Source organism: Antechinus flavipes, chromosome 1 (genome assembly GCF_016432865.1).
Source record: "Antechinus flavipes isolate AdamAnt ecotype Samford, QLD, Australia chromosome 1, AdamAnt_v2, whole genome shotgun sequence".
Taxonomy (NCBI): domain Eukaryota; kingdom Metazoa; phylum Chordata; class Mammalia; order Dasyuromorphia; family Dasyuridae; genus Antechinus; species Antechinus flavipes.
Genome location: NC_067398.1, coordinates 300,208,395 through 300,223,995, shown reverse-complemented (window position 1 = coordinate 300,223,995; position 15,601 = coordinate 300,208,395). Strand labels below are relative to the sequence as shown.

Genomic DNA, 15,601 nt, shown 5'->3' with positions numbered 1-15,601 from the left:
GAAAATGAGACTTCAGCTTTCTGAAAATTTGGTAGAATTTTTCCTCCATTGCATATACGGGCAGAACTTTTCTTTTGAAATCTTAAGTAACTTGTCAGTGGCCACCCACAGTTTGTACTGTGTAACATATTAGGATAGCTCTGTCAAGATTGGTCTTTACCTAACATAAATGCATGGGTTTAATTAGAACCTTTGCTTAAGTGGCTATTGCTTGATGGGATTACGTTATTTTTTTTTTGTTTCTTTACATATTATTTATGTAGGTGCAGACATTTTAAACTTCTTTAAAAAAAAAAAAAAAAGCAATAGCATTATTTAAGCCTTTCCTTAGAAGAGCTCAAAGCACGAAACTGAGTTGTTTAAGCTCCTCGAGGCTCACTTAGGAAATTAGCCAGTGGAAATTCATCTTTCTTCAAGCAAAAATAAAGACTTCTGGGGAAGGATACTTTCCTTTCCATTTTTTTTTAGCATAATATAATAAAAATAACATTGGACTTAGAATCAAATGATTTTATTTCATGTCCTATTCCTCTGTTTCCTAGCTGATCATCTACAGGCAAGCCATTTAACTTCCCTTAACCTCATGTTCATCTGTAAATTAGATATAATAGTATTTGTGCTATCTACCTGACAGGGATTATAAGACAAGTTATATTGGTATTTAAGTAAGAACTTTAATCATTTATAATGTTAGAACTCTATAGAAGATTCTCTGAATTCTACTTAACAATCTCTCATTTTGGAGATGATGAAACTATACAATAGATCACAGTTGTGGTACTATTAGTTTTAACTTAAAAATCTTTTACCAAAAAGTTAGTGAAATGGGTTGAAATGCCCTCATATTATTCTTGATAAATCTCTTATGGGGAAATAGAGGCAAAATGAGATTGATGAGCCCACTGATTTTTAGCATTGGAAAAGAGATGATCCACATGAAGACATTAACTATGGCCATTAGCACTAGATGACCGATAACTGCTAGTAATTCTGATGTCGATTTGAAAAAACAGATTTCTTCCTCTTTATATGAAAAAAGAGACACTTAAGTCTGAGTACTATTTTTTTCTACAGAGGTAAAGATACAGCTTCACTGATATTAAAAGAATTAAAATTTTTTTTTCCTTCACCCAAAATTTTTGTTGACAATAAAGATAGAATCTAGAGTATGTTTTTGGTTTTTTTTTTTGAGAGAGAGAGAGAGGCCATAGCAAGATGAACCCCCAAAGCATTTGGTTTGTGTAAAATTAATTACTTTCTATACAGCCAACTTCCCTATACGGATTTTCTTTATTATAGGTAGCAGATCAATTGCTGCTTTTCCTCTTATTTTGCTGTCTGCTTTCCTGAAACAGATTGCTGGTCAAATATGTTGTGATGGGAATTCCTTTCAGGTGTAGGTTGAATTTAGATGATTGCCAGAGTCATTTCCAACTGCAAATTCTGTGACTTGACCATGTTAATGCTCTACAAGAGAATCATCTAAAGAATGGAAAGAAGAATAAATTAAAATCATTCAGTACCCCAAAGGAAAAGTTTAAAATCTTGCCTAAATATTTATTGGTTTTGTCCTCACTTTCTCCTACTTCAGTATTATCATGTGTTAACTTTGGGCAATTAAAATTAAGCAGAGGAGGTGAAGTTGCAGAATGAATCCTCTATTTTTAGATACAGCTAATTCAGGAATTTGTTTTGCTTTTCTGTATATTTGTTATTTTTAATTAAGTTTTTATTAATGTCTTCATTTTCTAACTCATCATAATTTTCACAAGTATTTCTGCCTCTCCAAGACAGCTATTCCATATAACAAATGGTATTTTTTAAAAAGGAAAAAAAATTAGCACAAGTCATCAACACATTGGAAAAAGTCCAAAAACATGTGCAATGTATAATATCTGTGCACTTCCTACTTCTACAAAAAAGGTTGGTTAGGGGTATCCTTTCATATTTCTTTCTTTGACTCCTGTTGGTAGTTTTGATAAATTTATTCATTTTTAAAAATGGTTATTTCCATTTACATTGTTGTAATTATATATATAGTTTTCTTGGCTCTGCTTACTTCACTCTGCATCAGTTCTTGTGGAACATAATTACTGATAATACCTTGTGCTACTATTCAGGAGCTATAATGTTTAGTCATTCCCTAATTAATGCATATCTACTCTGTTTCTAATGTTTTACTGTCACAAAAAGTGCTGTTATCAGAATATATATATATATATATATATATATTTTTTTTTTTAGCCAGTTTTATGTTTATTTGTTTGCGTTTTTACAGTATTTGGGGGAGGTTAGTAAAAATTTGAATTTTGTTCATTGAAAAAATAAAAATTTTTTAAAAAATACATTTGAGAGTAGGCTTATTTTTCATCCATGTTTAGCATAGATCCTGGCTTATAGTGGATGCTTAATTGATTGATTATTTCCTTTTGCCATGAAAACCTTGGTTATCCAGGTATAATTATGCCAGAAGAGTGAGACTAAGAGATGAGTGTATATGCATACTTGTGTGTGTGGCGGGGGGGGGGGGGGGGGGGGGGGGGAGGAGTATGTGTTAAATATTGTGTTGCATTTAGATCTTCTGTATGATTTTTATGTGGAGCTTTATATAAATGAAATTGCAATTTTACTGTTTCTATTTTCTTATGTATTTTTCTAGGCAATTCGAGTTTTCTTCATGTACCGCTCACTGTCACTGCAGCTTCGAGATGAACCAGAGACTCAGTTACCACTGACAAGAGAAGAGGACTTGATAAAAACAGATGATGTTCTGGATCTGAGTAAGTAACCCTTTGTTATTCATAATAACTGTGGAGAAAGCTAACAGCATCCTTTACAGGGGCAAAACAAATAAACATTTGACTTTTGTCTTGCCAAATGACAGTTTTACTAACCATACTGCATCTGTATGATGTCTACTCTAATTTGAAGAAAATACACTAATTTTTCTCTACTTTGAGTTAGACTATAAATGCTTTTTATTTTTAACCCCTTTCTATATCTGTAGAATTATGCCAATTAGTTTCTCCTGTCTTTACTTGTTTTCAATCTCTTAATTATTTTTATTTTCTTTGCTTGCATCTGTTCTTTTTTCCCTTTCTTAGAAATTTAATTCTCTTGTCTATGCTATTAGTTTTCTTTACTCTGTCTTTGCCTTATTACTATTGTCATTTCTAATAGGTAACACAAGAGTATTGGATTGCTTATGTTGAACATTTTTTTAAAAAGTTTTTCTTGAGTTTGACCATGAATATTTTCATCAGTGAGGGGAAATTAAATGTCAGGAGATATGCTGGAGACTTTTCTCCTCTGTCTTTATGAATAGCCAACTGAAATAAAGGTCCAAAGAATTTTGCTTACTAGTTTTAATTGATTCGTTGGCTAATGGGGATCATTTTTTTTTTTTTTTGGAAGTATTTTCCCATTTGACCTAAAAGGGGTTAAGCCTGAGCAAAGTAATTCTTCCAAACAATCTAGTGAATGAAAATTTGTTATAATAGTAAAAGCAAATCAAGGGTTATGGGTAGATTCAGAAAGGTTACTGGAGAAGTTTTATTTGATACTGTGTTCTTCTCAAATAATTCTTTGAAGTAGTTTCTTTAAACTTTTAGACCCAATGGTTTGAAAGTAAGAAGTACAAAAAGATTTCTCTTGAATATAAAATAAATACATGTTTTAGTTCTGATTCCTTATGCTTCAGTATAATTTTCAGTAAAACTGGAAAATTTTAAATCATCCCGTAGAGTATGCCCTTTCCCTCTCATGAGTTTCTTCCCATATTTTTAAGCTTCCTAGTGATCTTGGGCTGAAAATTGTGTAGAAACACAAGCTGGAAGAAATATATTAATGTTATGATTAGATTAATAGTTTTTCTCAAAAATCCTTACACATTGCCTGATTTTCCTTTACATGTTGACTATTTTCTTTAAAGTTGAATGAGGAGCATTGTAATTTTGCCATGGTTGCCGTACTCATTTTGTCCAAACTATTTCTTAATCCCAAGAACTAAGTAGTTTTGAAACGTATAGTAGTAGTAATAATGTGCTACTTTTATATAGAGGGGTGATGCTACCAACTTATGTAGTTTCAGTTGTTTTTCCTGTAGCAAGAATGAGTTATTGATGGCTATCTGTGAACTTTTTAACTTTTCTGTCTCATGATCAGTTGCACACATTTATAAGACAACTGACAAAGTATGTGAAACATATTTGATCATCTAAGATTCAGACCTATGCCATTGCTTTCACTGGTACCATATTATTAACTAACTGAATAAACTAGTCATGGATATTTGAAAAATTGTAAGTCTGCCAGGTGTTTCATAACTTTTATGTAGGTGGATTTCTTGGAATTTATTGAATATGGTCAGTGAAAATAACATAACATCACACCATCATAAGATCATAGAACTAGAAGGGAACTCAAACTACTAAATTGTTTCAGACAGATCAGAATGTAAGCAGTACCACTGAGGCTTACCAATTAGGCGAGAATTTGCTCTATTTGCTTTAGTTTCTCATCTGTAAAATAAGCTGGAAAGGGAAATGAAAAATCACTCCACTATCTTTGCCAAGAAAAACTCAAATGGTGTAAGGGAAGACTTAGACATGACTGAAACAACAATAACAACAGTATTTATTATTATGGTCCTATATCACTATACAAAAATTCTTTCCACAAAACTGATTCAGTACTTTTTCATTTGTTTTATAGTTAACCTTGTTTAAAACAAAAAAGCAATATTTTTCAAGATAGTGTGAACAGAAGAGTAATATGAAAGACTAAAAAATTAGTGATCATTCAATATCAATATACTAAAAAGCATATAATAATCATAGCATTTTGCAATCACAAAGAGTTTTTCATGTGTTTTCTTGTTTTTATGTGTCACATTAGGTAACTTAAGTATATTTTAATTCAAATGGGGTTTTTTGAGAATTTTTTTGGAATAAATAGTTAAATGATAAAAAGTACAGGTCAACATTTTATCCAAATACATTATGAATTAAATGGCAATCATGCCATTCAGATTCAAATACTTAGAGTTAGAGAGTTGCTTGAGCAAAAGAAGAGTGAGCTGAGTTAATTACAATGAAATTTGAGAGGCAGTTGTGTGGCATTTGAAAAGCAAATGCATGTGGCCATTGTGGCTTTTGTGGGTAATATTTTCCCCATTTTGTTGTTTTCTTTTGAAAGAGAATGCAATTCAAGTTTGATTGGTCTATTTTAAAATATATTTATTCATATGGGAAACAACATTAAAATAACAAGGTATAACAACCACTTTAATTATAAATAAACACTTAAGGTGATTTTATTAACATGAAATTGGTCTTTTTAAATGTTAAAGGTTTAGTGGTTTGAAACAATTGTAATAGCAGAACTTTTTAAGGAGGCCTAAATATAGCTAAACAAATTTTTATATGCATTATACATTGTTGCCATTCACAAATTCTCCTAACTATGAATATCCTAACATTTTCCATAAAATTTGAAATACAAATTGTTTTTAAAAATTGTTTTTGTTCAAATGGAACCTTACATAAAGATTTTAAAGATCCACACAAAATGTAGGTTGTATTTTAATTTTTGTTAACTTAGCCACTCCAATCTTAATTTTTTGTTGTATTATTTATGTTCTGCCAACATCCTCCTCTATTTTCTTCCTTCTTGAAACTTGGGCTATATGTTATACTAATCAGAAAGAGGGTCATATTTGAATTAAACTGCCAATTCTCCAAGGGAATGATAACATGAAATTAACATCATTTCTCCTCTCTCTATGAATTATACTTGTTCCCTGAGTGTTTGATGAATAATACTCCTGGCTTTTTTTCAGAAATGAAGTAGAAATACAGAAAAATGAAATTTTGTCTTATAAACTGACTGGAAATGTGATTATAATACAGCTGTCGTTTTTGTATGAGTAGATATTCTTAAAGTAAATCAAATTGTAATATTAGTTTGTACTTTTAAAGCAGGATGATGTAGTTGTTTCCTGCATATTGATTATTTGATTGGTACCTGTCTGCTACAACTTTTTTTTCAGTAATGCTCATTGATGTGGTTTAATGTATATTCCTGTAATCTTTCCCCATTTTTACAAACTTACAATCATAATTGAGGTGCTTTAGAGACATGTTCTACTGGAGTAAATGTTCATTTATATATTCTTTTTTATGTACTGGAATAAACCTAAAACATTTCTTTCAGAAAAGGCAAAAAACTCATCTTTCTAACTGACTTTCTATGTTTAATTGGTGTTGGGAAATTTTAAAAAAGCATTTGGGAAGAGAGTGTTAAGCTTTACCTTTTAAAGTTATGCTTACTGTCTATCAAAGACCATATAGTAATTTTCCCTATGGATCTGAAGAGTTTCTATTGGTCTTAGCTGTTTAAAAAAATTGTTCAAATAGAAATGATTTCCTAATGTTAATCACTTGACTATGTTCTTTCATTAATTTGTGTTTATTGATGAATGCAATGTTTTATTTTATTTTTCACAATAGGTAGGTAATTATATTATCTGTCTTAAATTGTTTTAAAATTTTTTTCTGTGAATTGGTATTGCCACCAAAAGCCTGAATGAGCATTTTCTGAAATGAGTGGTTTCTCCACTTAAGAGTTTTGTTCTAGTTATTACCTTTGCTATCCTATTTGTTATCCTACTCTTGCCTTTACCCCCATTTTTGTCTATCTTTTAAGAAACAGGTAAGAGTTCTAAACTTGAAATATATTAAAGCCAAAGTTGTCATTTTCTCTTTGGATTGAGTAGAAATAAAGGAAATTTGTTTTTCAGATCTGTCTTTCTACATACCCTATACATCAGAGGATTGGCCTCAGGCTATCTACTATTTATCAAATTTATTCTATACAAAAATAACAGTTTCTTAACTGTCTTGATGGATAAAGAAACTAAGAAGCAAGTTTTGTTACTAAGAGCATCTTAAAAACTTCAGTTAGTTTTTCCTCAATAGGAGGTTTTTAAAATGTTCCTAGTAACAAAAGCTATAAAATGTCCTCCTTACATTCTGCATTCTGCATTCCTCTGAAAGACATTTGGAAGATAAAAGCTGTTTATCATTTAACATCCTCATCTTCATCATTACTAACAAATATTTAGGAGGTTACATATATACAAGATTTTTATGATTAAGAGTTCTTAAGCAATTAGTTTAAAACTTCAGTAATTTAGAAAGAGAATCAGTTAAGGAGAGAAGGGAGATAATGCTTATTGGATTGAGTACTATGCACTGAGAGCTAGTTTTCTTTTGACTTTAGACCTTTATTAAAGGTCATATTATCTGCAACGTGTTCAAATTCTTTAGAGATTTGTTTTGCGTATTTTGTGATTGATCATATGGACCAGAAACAAATCCTTCCTCCTCAGAGGATTTTAAGATAACTGAGTTCTATAGTTAATATAGTGACTTGTCTGTAACATTGTTAAGAGATCACAGTATGGTGACATGGGAGCAATGAATTGAAATGGATGGACATGATCCCATTGAAGTATATGATGGGGAAAGTACTTTTGAAACTGTGGGAAGAGCATAAGATAGTAAATGAGTTAAACTATGATACATATTAGAATTAGATATGCATATAGTAAGCCTTTACTTCTTGATTTCCCCCAGCTACCAAGTCATCTTGTCTAGTATCCTCTATTTCCCAAAAAAAATAAAAAGCCTACAGAAAATCTCTAATGCAGGCATATTTGTGGTGTCTTTGAGAGACAGTGTGGTTAAAAGTAAAAAGCCACTGATCCAGAATTTAAGAAACCTGACCTGGAATTTAAGCTACTATCAATAGTGACTATGTTCTCTCTCAGTCTTCAGTTCTCTTATCTAGAAAATGATAGTCATAGAAGCAAACATTCATTAAGGTCCTACTATGTGCTAGTGACTATAATAGGCTCTAAATTCTAAAGTTTCTTCTGGTTCTTAAATTTTATGAAAATAGCACCTACATGAGGCAGTTTAGGTGGCACAGTGGATAGAGCACCAGCCCTGAAGTTAGGAGGACGTGAGTTCAAATATGAGCTCAGACACTTAACATTTCTTAGCTGTGTGACCCTGGGCAAGTCACTTAACCTCAACTTCCTCAGCAAAAAAGAAAGAAAAAAAAATTAAATTAAATTAAGGGAATTATTAATGAAAAATATTAATATTTTTAAACTACAAGAAAATACTGTGCTTCTAGGACTAAAACTTCAAATACCATTATCAAAAATTAGCACCAGTCATAGGAACAGCTCAATTTATCATTCAGATGTCATCAGGAAGGAGTGATCTTCTATTCTTTGAAGAGTATTAATTTTATAATTATAGTCAAAAATTCCTTACCTTGCAATTGAGATCGCAATTCTGATGGACGTGGCCTTCTCCAGCAATGAGATGAACCAAATCAGTTCCAATAGTGCAGTAATAAATTGAACCAGCTACACCCAGTGAAAGAACTCTGGGAGATGACTATGAACCATTACATAGAATTCCCAATCCCTATATTTTTGTCCGCCTGCACTTTTGATTTCTTCACAAGACTAATAGTACACTATTTCAAAGTTCGATTCTTTTTGTACAGTAAAATAACTGTTAGGACATATATACTTATATTGTATTTAATTTATGCTTTAACATATTGTCAATCTGTATTGTATTGGTCAATCTGCCATCGAGGGGAAAGGATGGGGGGAAGGAAGAGAAAAATTGGAACAAAAGGTTTGGCAATTGTCAATGCTGTAAAATTACCCATGCATATAACTTGTGAATAAAAAGCTATAATAAAAAAAAAAGAAAGAAAGAAAAAAAAATTGATCTGAATGTTTTTCACATTTTGTTCAATTTTGGATACAATTGTTCTAAATAGAACCTAATTCCTTTTAAAATAGATATTTCTTCTACCTTCTACCTCCTAAAAATGTTCATATAGAAAAATCTTACCTTCCTGATTTCTTCAGTTTGATGCTTAAAAGCTATCTTTTCATTCACTTGTTTTCATTACTCTTATCTGACTTTCAAATTTTAAACTATGCTTTTCATTTTTCTAAAATATTTGGGACTTTCCAAAGTTCTTAGGCAGGAAAATGTTTGTAATTTTAATGGCTAGTATAACCTTTAGCCTTTTTTGATGCCCATAAAGCTGTTTTCTCTCCTGTTGCAGTGAAATAGACACAGATCATAGGACCCTAGAAAAGAGCTTATGGGAATTTTGAGGCCTTCAGGATGAACCTGTCATTCTTAGGATGAGGAAACTAAGACACAGAAAGAGAAGTAATAATGTTTTCAAGGTTCCCCAACGTGAGACACCTATAATTGCATTTGGCAATTGAACTAAAATTAGTGCAGTTTCCAAAGCTTGTTTCCTTCCCGTCACTTAGCAGTCCTCACTGCTCAAGTCCTGTGTCAGAGAGCCATTATACCTGTACATGTCATCTCACCTATTAGGATGTAAGCTCTTTGTCCCTTAGGCATTTCCCAGATCAAAGACTCCCTGACTATATTCCTTGCTGGCTGCTTGGAATGCTTTGCTGATGCCAACACCCTAGGGAATTGAGGGACATCTTTTAAGTTGTTGTAATTACATTTCTGCTTTCGTTTCTTTTGCAGTTTCCTTACCTGCACAGTATCTTTTTTTCTTTTTAAATTTTAAAATACCTTTTAATTATCAAAATACATGCAAAGATAGTTTTCAACATTCATCCTTGCAAAACTTGTGTTCCAAGTTTTTCTCCTTCCCTTCCCCTTACTCCCTTCCCCTAGACAGCAAGCAATCCAATATACATTAAACATGCTGCACAGTATCTTTGTATTTCATAGTGTCTTCTCATTGCATTATAACTCCAGCTTCTAAGATGATATATGGCACATTGTAGGCATTTAACAGATGTTTGTTGATTAATTGTTAATTGATTAATTAATTATGCATACTATATAGTCAATAATGTTAAAGTAAATAGTGAATGTTCTTAATTTTGAGAGGAGCTCTTCGTACAAACAGAAGAACAGGTAAATGAGGACTACACAATCTGACCTAATTGTTAGCTTGTCTAGGCTATCCCCCCCCTAAATTAAATGGCTCACGTTATAACTAAGTTTTGGAGGTTATTCCCTATCTTTCTTATTTTCTCCATACTTTCCATATCCAGACTAGAGCTAAACTGTTTCCTTCATCTTTCTTTATCCTTGGAGATACACGGCCCTCTTCTCTCTGAACTTTATTGGCATCACTAGCAAATGTTCCCAGACCTTAACTCAGTGACATTCCTCAATTTTTCCTTGAGAAGCTTCTTCTTTGGACATAGTATACTTTTAGCCTAACATAACAGTACTAACTGGACTGTGGTACAGTAGAAAGAGCAGTGGATTGGGCTTAAAGGAACTAATTTTTTTCCCAAATTTTGCCATTTTCTACTCTACCTCTGTGACTTTTTCGGTAAGGTCTCTCAGAGACTGTTAAACAAATAGATTGTATTGGGTACCCTCTAAGGTTCCTTACAGTTAGAAGTCTGTAATCTGGTGGTAATCCCTTTACCTCTCATAATCTCTCCTTATCATTAATGTTTACCTCCAAAGTCATCTAGTCTCTCAGTTATTTTTACGTTAGTCTGTTCTAAAATCCTCAAGCATCCTTTGCAGTGGCTCCCTCACCAGCTCCATGTCATTCATGCTGGGGCTTCTAACATCCTTTCTAAAACATCACCACTAGTACTCTCTCTGAAAGTCATCTTTCCAAGCCTTGCTTCTCAACCATTGTCTCTTTTCAAACAATATTAGCACAGAGCAGTAGTGCACTGTTATCTAGTTACAATTCTCAATTCGTATGACTTCTGTCAGAATAGAGATGCTTTATTTTTTTTAATAGCTTTTTATTTACGAATTATATGCATGGGTAATTTTACAGCATTGACAATTGCCAAACCTTTTGTTTCAATTTTTCCACCCCTCCCCTAGATGGCGGGATGACCAATACATGTTAAATATATTAAAGTATAAATTAAATACAAACTAAGTATACATGTCCAAACCATTATTTTGCTGTACAAAAAGAATTGGACTCTGAAATATTGTACAATTAGCCTGTGAAGGAAATAAAAAAAAAAAAAATGCAAGCAGGCAAAAATATAGGGATTGGGAAATCAATGTAATGGTTCTTAGTCTTCTCCCAGAGTTCTTTCGCTGGGTGTGGCTGGTTCAACAATAGAGCTACTTTAAAATTCACAAGTAATTTTGAAAAGGAAAGTTTTTATTAAGATTAAGTTGAACTATGGACTTTTCTTAGGAAAAGAGAGAAAGAGTTATTGGTGTTCAATAGCTCTTTTATAAAGTAGTAGTTCTTTTTTTATAAAGGTTATATTTTCAAAATTTTTCCTTGAAGCAATTTTTTTGATATTATGAGAAAAATATGTCTTGCTCAGGGCTTTAAAAATGTGTCTGCAGATGTTTCATTCAGTTTTTTGAGATCAGATGCAAAAACCCCAGAGTAAACCTCAATACAGTTGGTATGAATGTGTGTAATGGGAAATCAGAGTGACTCAACTCTACCTATATACAATTACTAAAATATTCAGGGGCAAAAAATTTGGAACTTCTCTGTGGGGTACCCCATTTTCACTTCCCCCAGAATACTCAAGTCTGTTCTTTCAGTTTTGTAGTTATAAAAAATCTTTCAATTGAAAATAGATGGTTCTCTTTGAAAATCACCTTCACCAAATTATTTCAGTAGAGTTAAAAATGAAAGTGGAGGCACTCATTGGTTCTCATCATCACTGTAGTGTGTGTGGTATTTAAATAATCTATTTTTTCATGTACCCAGTTGTACAGAAATGTGAAATCTCATCATCTATACTTTTTTCTTTAGCTGAAAGGGAAATAAGCCTTCATTCAAGCCTTCATTCTTGACTATGGCTTTTCTTTGAAGTTTGGAGTAAATAATAATTTCTGTTACAGATTTTTTTTTAAAAAAATACTAATTTTTATTTTCTGGAGGCTTATATTTTGTTATTCAAAATTCTTTTGCAGAGGTACTGAATTTTGCACTTGAATTAAATCTGGTGGATCTTATTTACTTAGAATTTTCCACTTAAGATATCTTCTTTCATTCTGATAATTTGATTTGTCACTTGATATTATTTAAGAAACTTTTAGAATCTTTCTGATATAAACAAGCATCCCAATTTAAATCTAAGTATCTAAAACCCTAGTACCATCATTCCTTTGGACAATAGTTTCTAGACAATACAGGATAGAACCTATTGAACCAAAGAAGTTTACAATACAATTCTCATCAGTTTTTGTCCAGCTCTAAAATAAACAGATATTTTTTAAGCATCTACTGTGCTAAACAAAGACAAGTAAAACAGACTCTGCCCTTGAGGAACATACAGTTTAAGAGGAGAGAGATGGCATACATAAATATTTATAAGATACTATATAAAGTAAGTACATGATAATCTTAGAGGGGGAGGCATCAGCAACTGGGAGGAACTAGGAAAGTGTTCTAACATATGATTGAATTTGAACTGAATCTTGAGGAAACTAAGCTTACTTAGAGGCTGCAGGAGAAGATGAAGAAAAAAGAGCATCATAGGCAAGAGAGACAACTTGTAAAAAGGCACAAAACCAGGAAATGGGATGTCAGGAGTCAACTAACTATATGTAGGCTCTGTAGAACAGAGGGAAGTAATGTGTAAGAAGGATAAAAATCTAGGAAAAAGCCAAATTGTGAAGAATTGTAAATGAAACATAGGAGTTTATATTTTGGCACTGGAGAAGACAGGAAATCATGAGAGTTAAGGGATTAACATGGTCATACTTAGGAAAATTACCTTGGTGACCATGTGAAAAATGTTTTTTTTTTTTTTTTTGGGGGGGGGGTGTCTTAAGGCAAGAAAGGCCAATTAAGAGACTAATGCAAGAACTCAACAGATGTGATGATGAGGGTAACCACTGAATTCTCTAATGAAGTTGAACAAACAATATAGTGTATTGGAAAGAGCACTGGTCTAGGTGTTAGAACACCCAGGTTGAATCCCATTTCTGACTTAGTAATTCAATCTTGCAAGTCATGTAATTGCTGTTCTGTGTCTTAAGCTCCTTTACCTGACAAAAGAGGATGATAATAATATTCACATTATTTGTGAGTGTGTGTTATTGGAAAAGTCAGCTGGCATTTATTAAGCCCCCCTCAGTGATGGGAATACAACAAAGAAAAGCAAAAAAAAAAAAAAAAAATTGTTCTTGCCCTCAAGTAACTAACGTTTGGATGGAGACAACAGGCAGGCTATTGTGTACAAACTAGATCTATAAAGGGTTAATTGGGAATAATCTCAGAGGACAATCTCTAGCAATAAATATGACTAGGAGAGGCTTCTTGCAGAGATGGGACTTTAGCTGGGACTTGAAAAAAGCCAAGGAAGTCAGAAGGCTGTGATGAGAAGAATTGCATGGGCACAACCAGAGAAAATGCTTTGTCAAGAGACTAAATCATAAGCAGGCCAGTGTCCCTGTAGTGAATGGAGGAATGTAAGATATAAGAAGACTAGAAAGATAGGAAGGGGGCCAGATTATGAAGGACTTTGAAAGACAAAGGATTTTGTATTTATTCCCAGAAGTATTAGAAAACCACTGGAATTTATTTACTGGGTCAGGGATGATGTGGTCATGTCTAATTTTTAGGAAAATCATGCTGACAACTGGTTGGATGTATTGGAATGGTGAATTATGATTTTTGCTATCACATATTATTATTATATTTTTATATTATATTGTATATATATCAATTTAATTCTAGGAGAGGATATTTTTAAACTTAAAAAAATGTCACCTATGTGCAACTCTGGTAAATATATTATCACTGTCCCTTTGAGAAGTCTCTTGGAAGTCAGTACTTGTTTAGATGCCTTTTAGATTCTGTCATGAAAAGCAAAGCTGATCTGAAAAGATGATTGATTTGGAAAAAATAACTTTCTATCAATTTTGATATCATGAAAAGTTTAGTTCCAGATTTTTTTTCTTTATTATGAGTGAGAAGTCATTTGCTGTTTTATCTCTCTCCTGTTTTTGGTAGTCTCTGCATTTGCAATTACTTTCATTGAAATTGACATTAGAATCCTTTATTTAGGTTGAGGAAAGGGAAAAAATCCTTCTGAATCTTGTTCCCTATGGTACTTCCTTATTGTCTAGAATGATTTATCAGATGCCTTGGTACATTTTCAGTTTAAGATTGATAAAATGTGAGTGTGGTAATAATAAAATATGTGTAAAGCACATTTCATGATAGAATTTCATTTATATTCATAGGCTACAGCTTGTTCAGCCATTCCCTACATGACCTCAATTTCCAATTTTTTGCCACTACAGAGTAGCTACAAATATTTTTGTATGTATGGACAAGCATTTCTTAAACTTTGTCTGATTGTGACCGCTTTTTAAAAAAAAAATTTATTATATCTTTTTGTTTATAAAACCTGTCTATGGGTAATTTTTTCAACATTGACCTTGCAAAACCTTCTGTTCCAAATTTTCCCCTCCTTTCCCCACCCCCTCCCCTAGATGGCAATAGTCCAATACATGTTAAATATGTTAAATTATATGTTAAATCCAATATATATATATACATATCTATAAGTTATCTTGCTGCACAAGAAAAATCGGATTTAGAAAGAAAAAAAACCTGAGAAGGAAAATGCAAGCAAACAATAACAGAAAGAGTGAAAATGCTATGTTATAGTCCACACTCACTCAGTTCCCATAGTCCTCTCTTTGCATATAGATGGCTTTCTTCATTACTGAACAATTGGAACTGGTTTGAATCATCTCATTGTTAAAGAGGGCCTCGTCAATCAGAATTGATCATCATATAGTCGTCGTCTTGTATAATAATCTGGTTCTGCTCATTTCACTCAGCATCAGTTCATGTAAGTCTCTCCAGGCCTCTCTGAAATCATTCTGTTGCTCATTACTTACAGAACAAAAATATTCCATAACATTCATATACCACAGTTTACTCGGCCATTCTCCAATTGATGGGTATCCATTCAGTTTCTAGTTCCTAGCCACTACAAAAAAGGCTGCCACAAACATTTTTGCACATATGGGTCCTTTTCCCTCCTTTAAGATCTCTTTGGGATACAGGCCCAGTAGTTGTGACCCCTTTTATCTGAGAAAATTATTTACATGACCCCAGGTGTATGGGTATATAAAAGTTAAACAGATCAAACATTTGCTGGTTTTAAAACAATCCTTTAGTATATACATAATTTTACCATTTATAAAAGATGAAAGCATATTTGCATATTATTGAAATGGATATGCTTATTTATTTTTACAGAAAGAATTAAATCTTGGTGTAATATTTAATACTTTTTACTGTTATCAAATTTTTGTGACCCCTACATTCAATTATGCAACCCCATATGGGCTCATGATCCATAGTTTAAGAAGCTTTTTTATAGATCCTTTATCTTTTTAAAAATCTTTTTGGGATACAGACCTAGTAGTTGTATTGCTGAGTAAAGGGTATTTATTTGCCTTCACTTTTAAAGACCTAACAGTGTGCCTTGGACTTTTCTTTTTTTATTCCTATTTAATATTATCCCCTC

The 15,601-nt window shown here is 32.4% G+C and overlaps 1 protein-coding gene across 6 annotated transcripts in view; it reads left to right on the top strand.

The window, feature by feature from the left end:
* CLEC16A (C-type lectin domain containing 16A) overlaps positions 1 to 15,601 on the top strand; it is a 217,043-nt gene that overhangs the window by 105,620 nt on the left and 95,822 nt on the right. For all 6 annotated transcript variants that reach the window (XM_051963155.1, XM_051963146.1, XM_051963162.1 and 3 more), the window contains exon 18: positions 2,660 to 2,780. In XM_051963155.1, the coding sequence (XP_051819115.1) occupies positions 2,660 to 2,780 (121 nt within the window). The remainder of the gene's footprint in view (positions 1 to 2,659; positions 2,781 to 15,601) is intronic.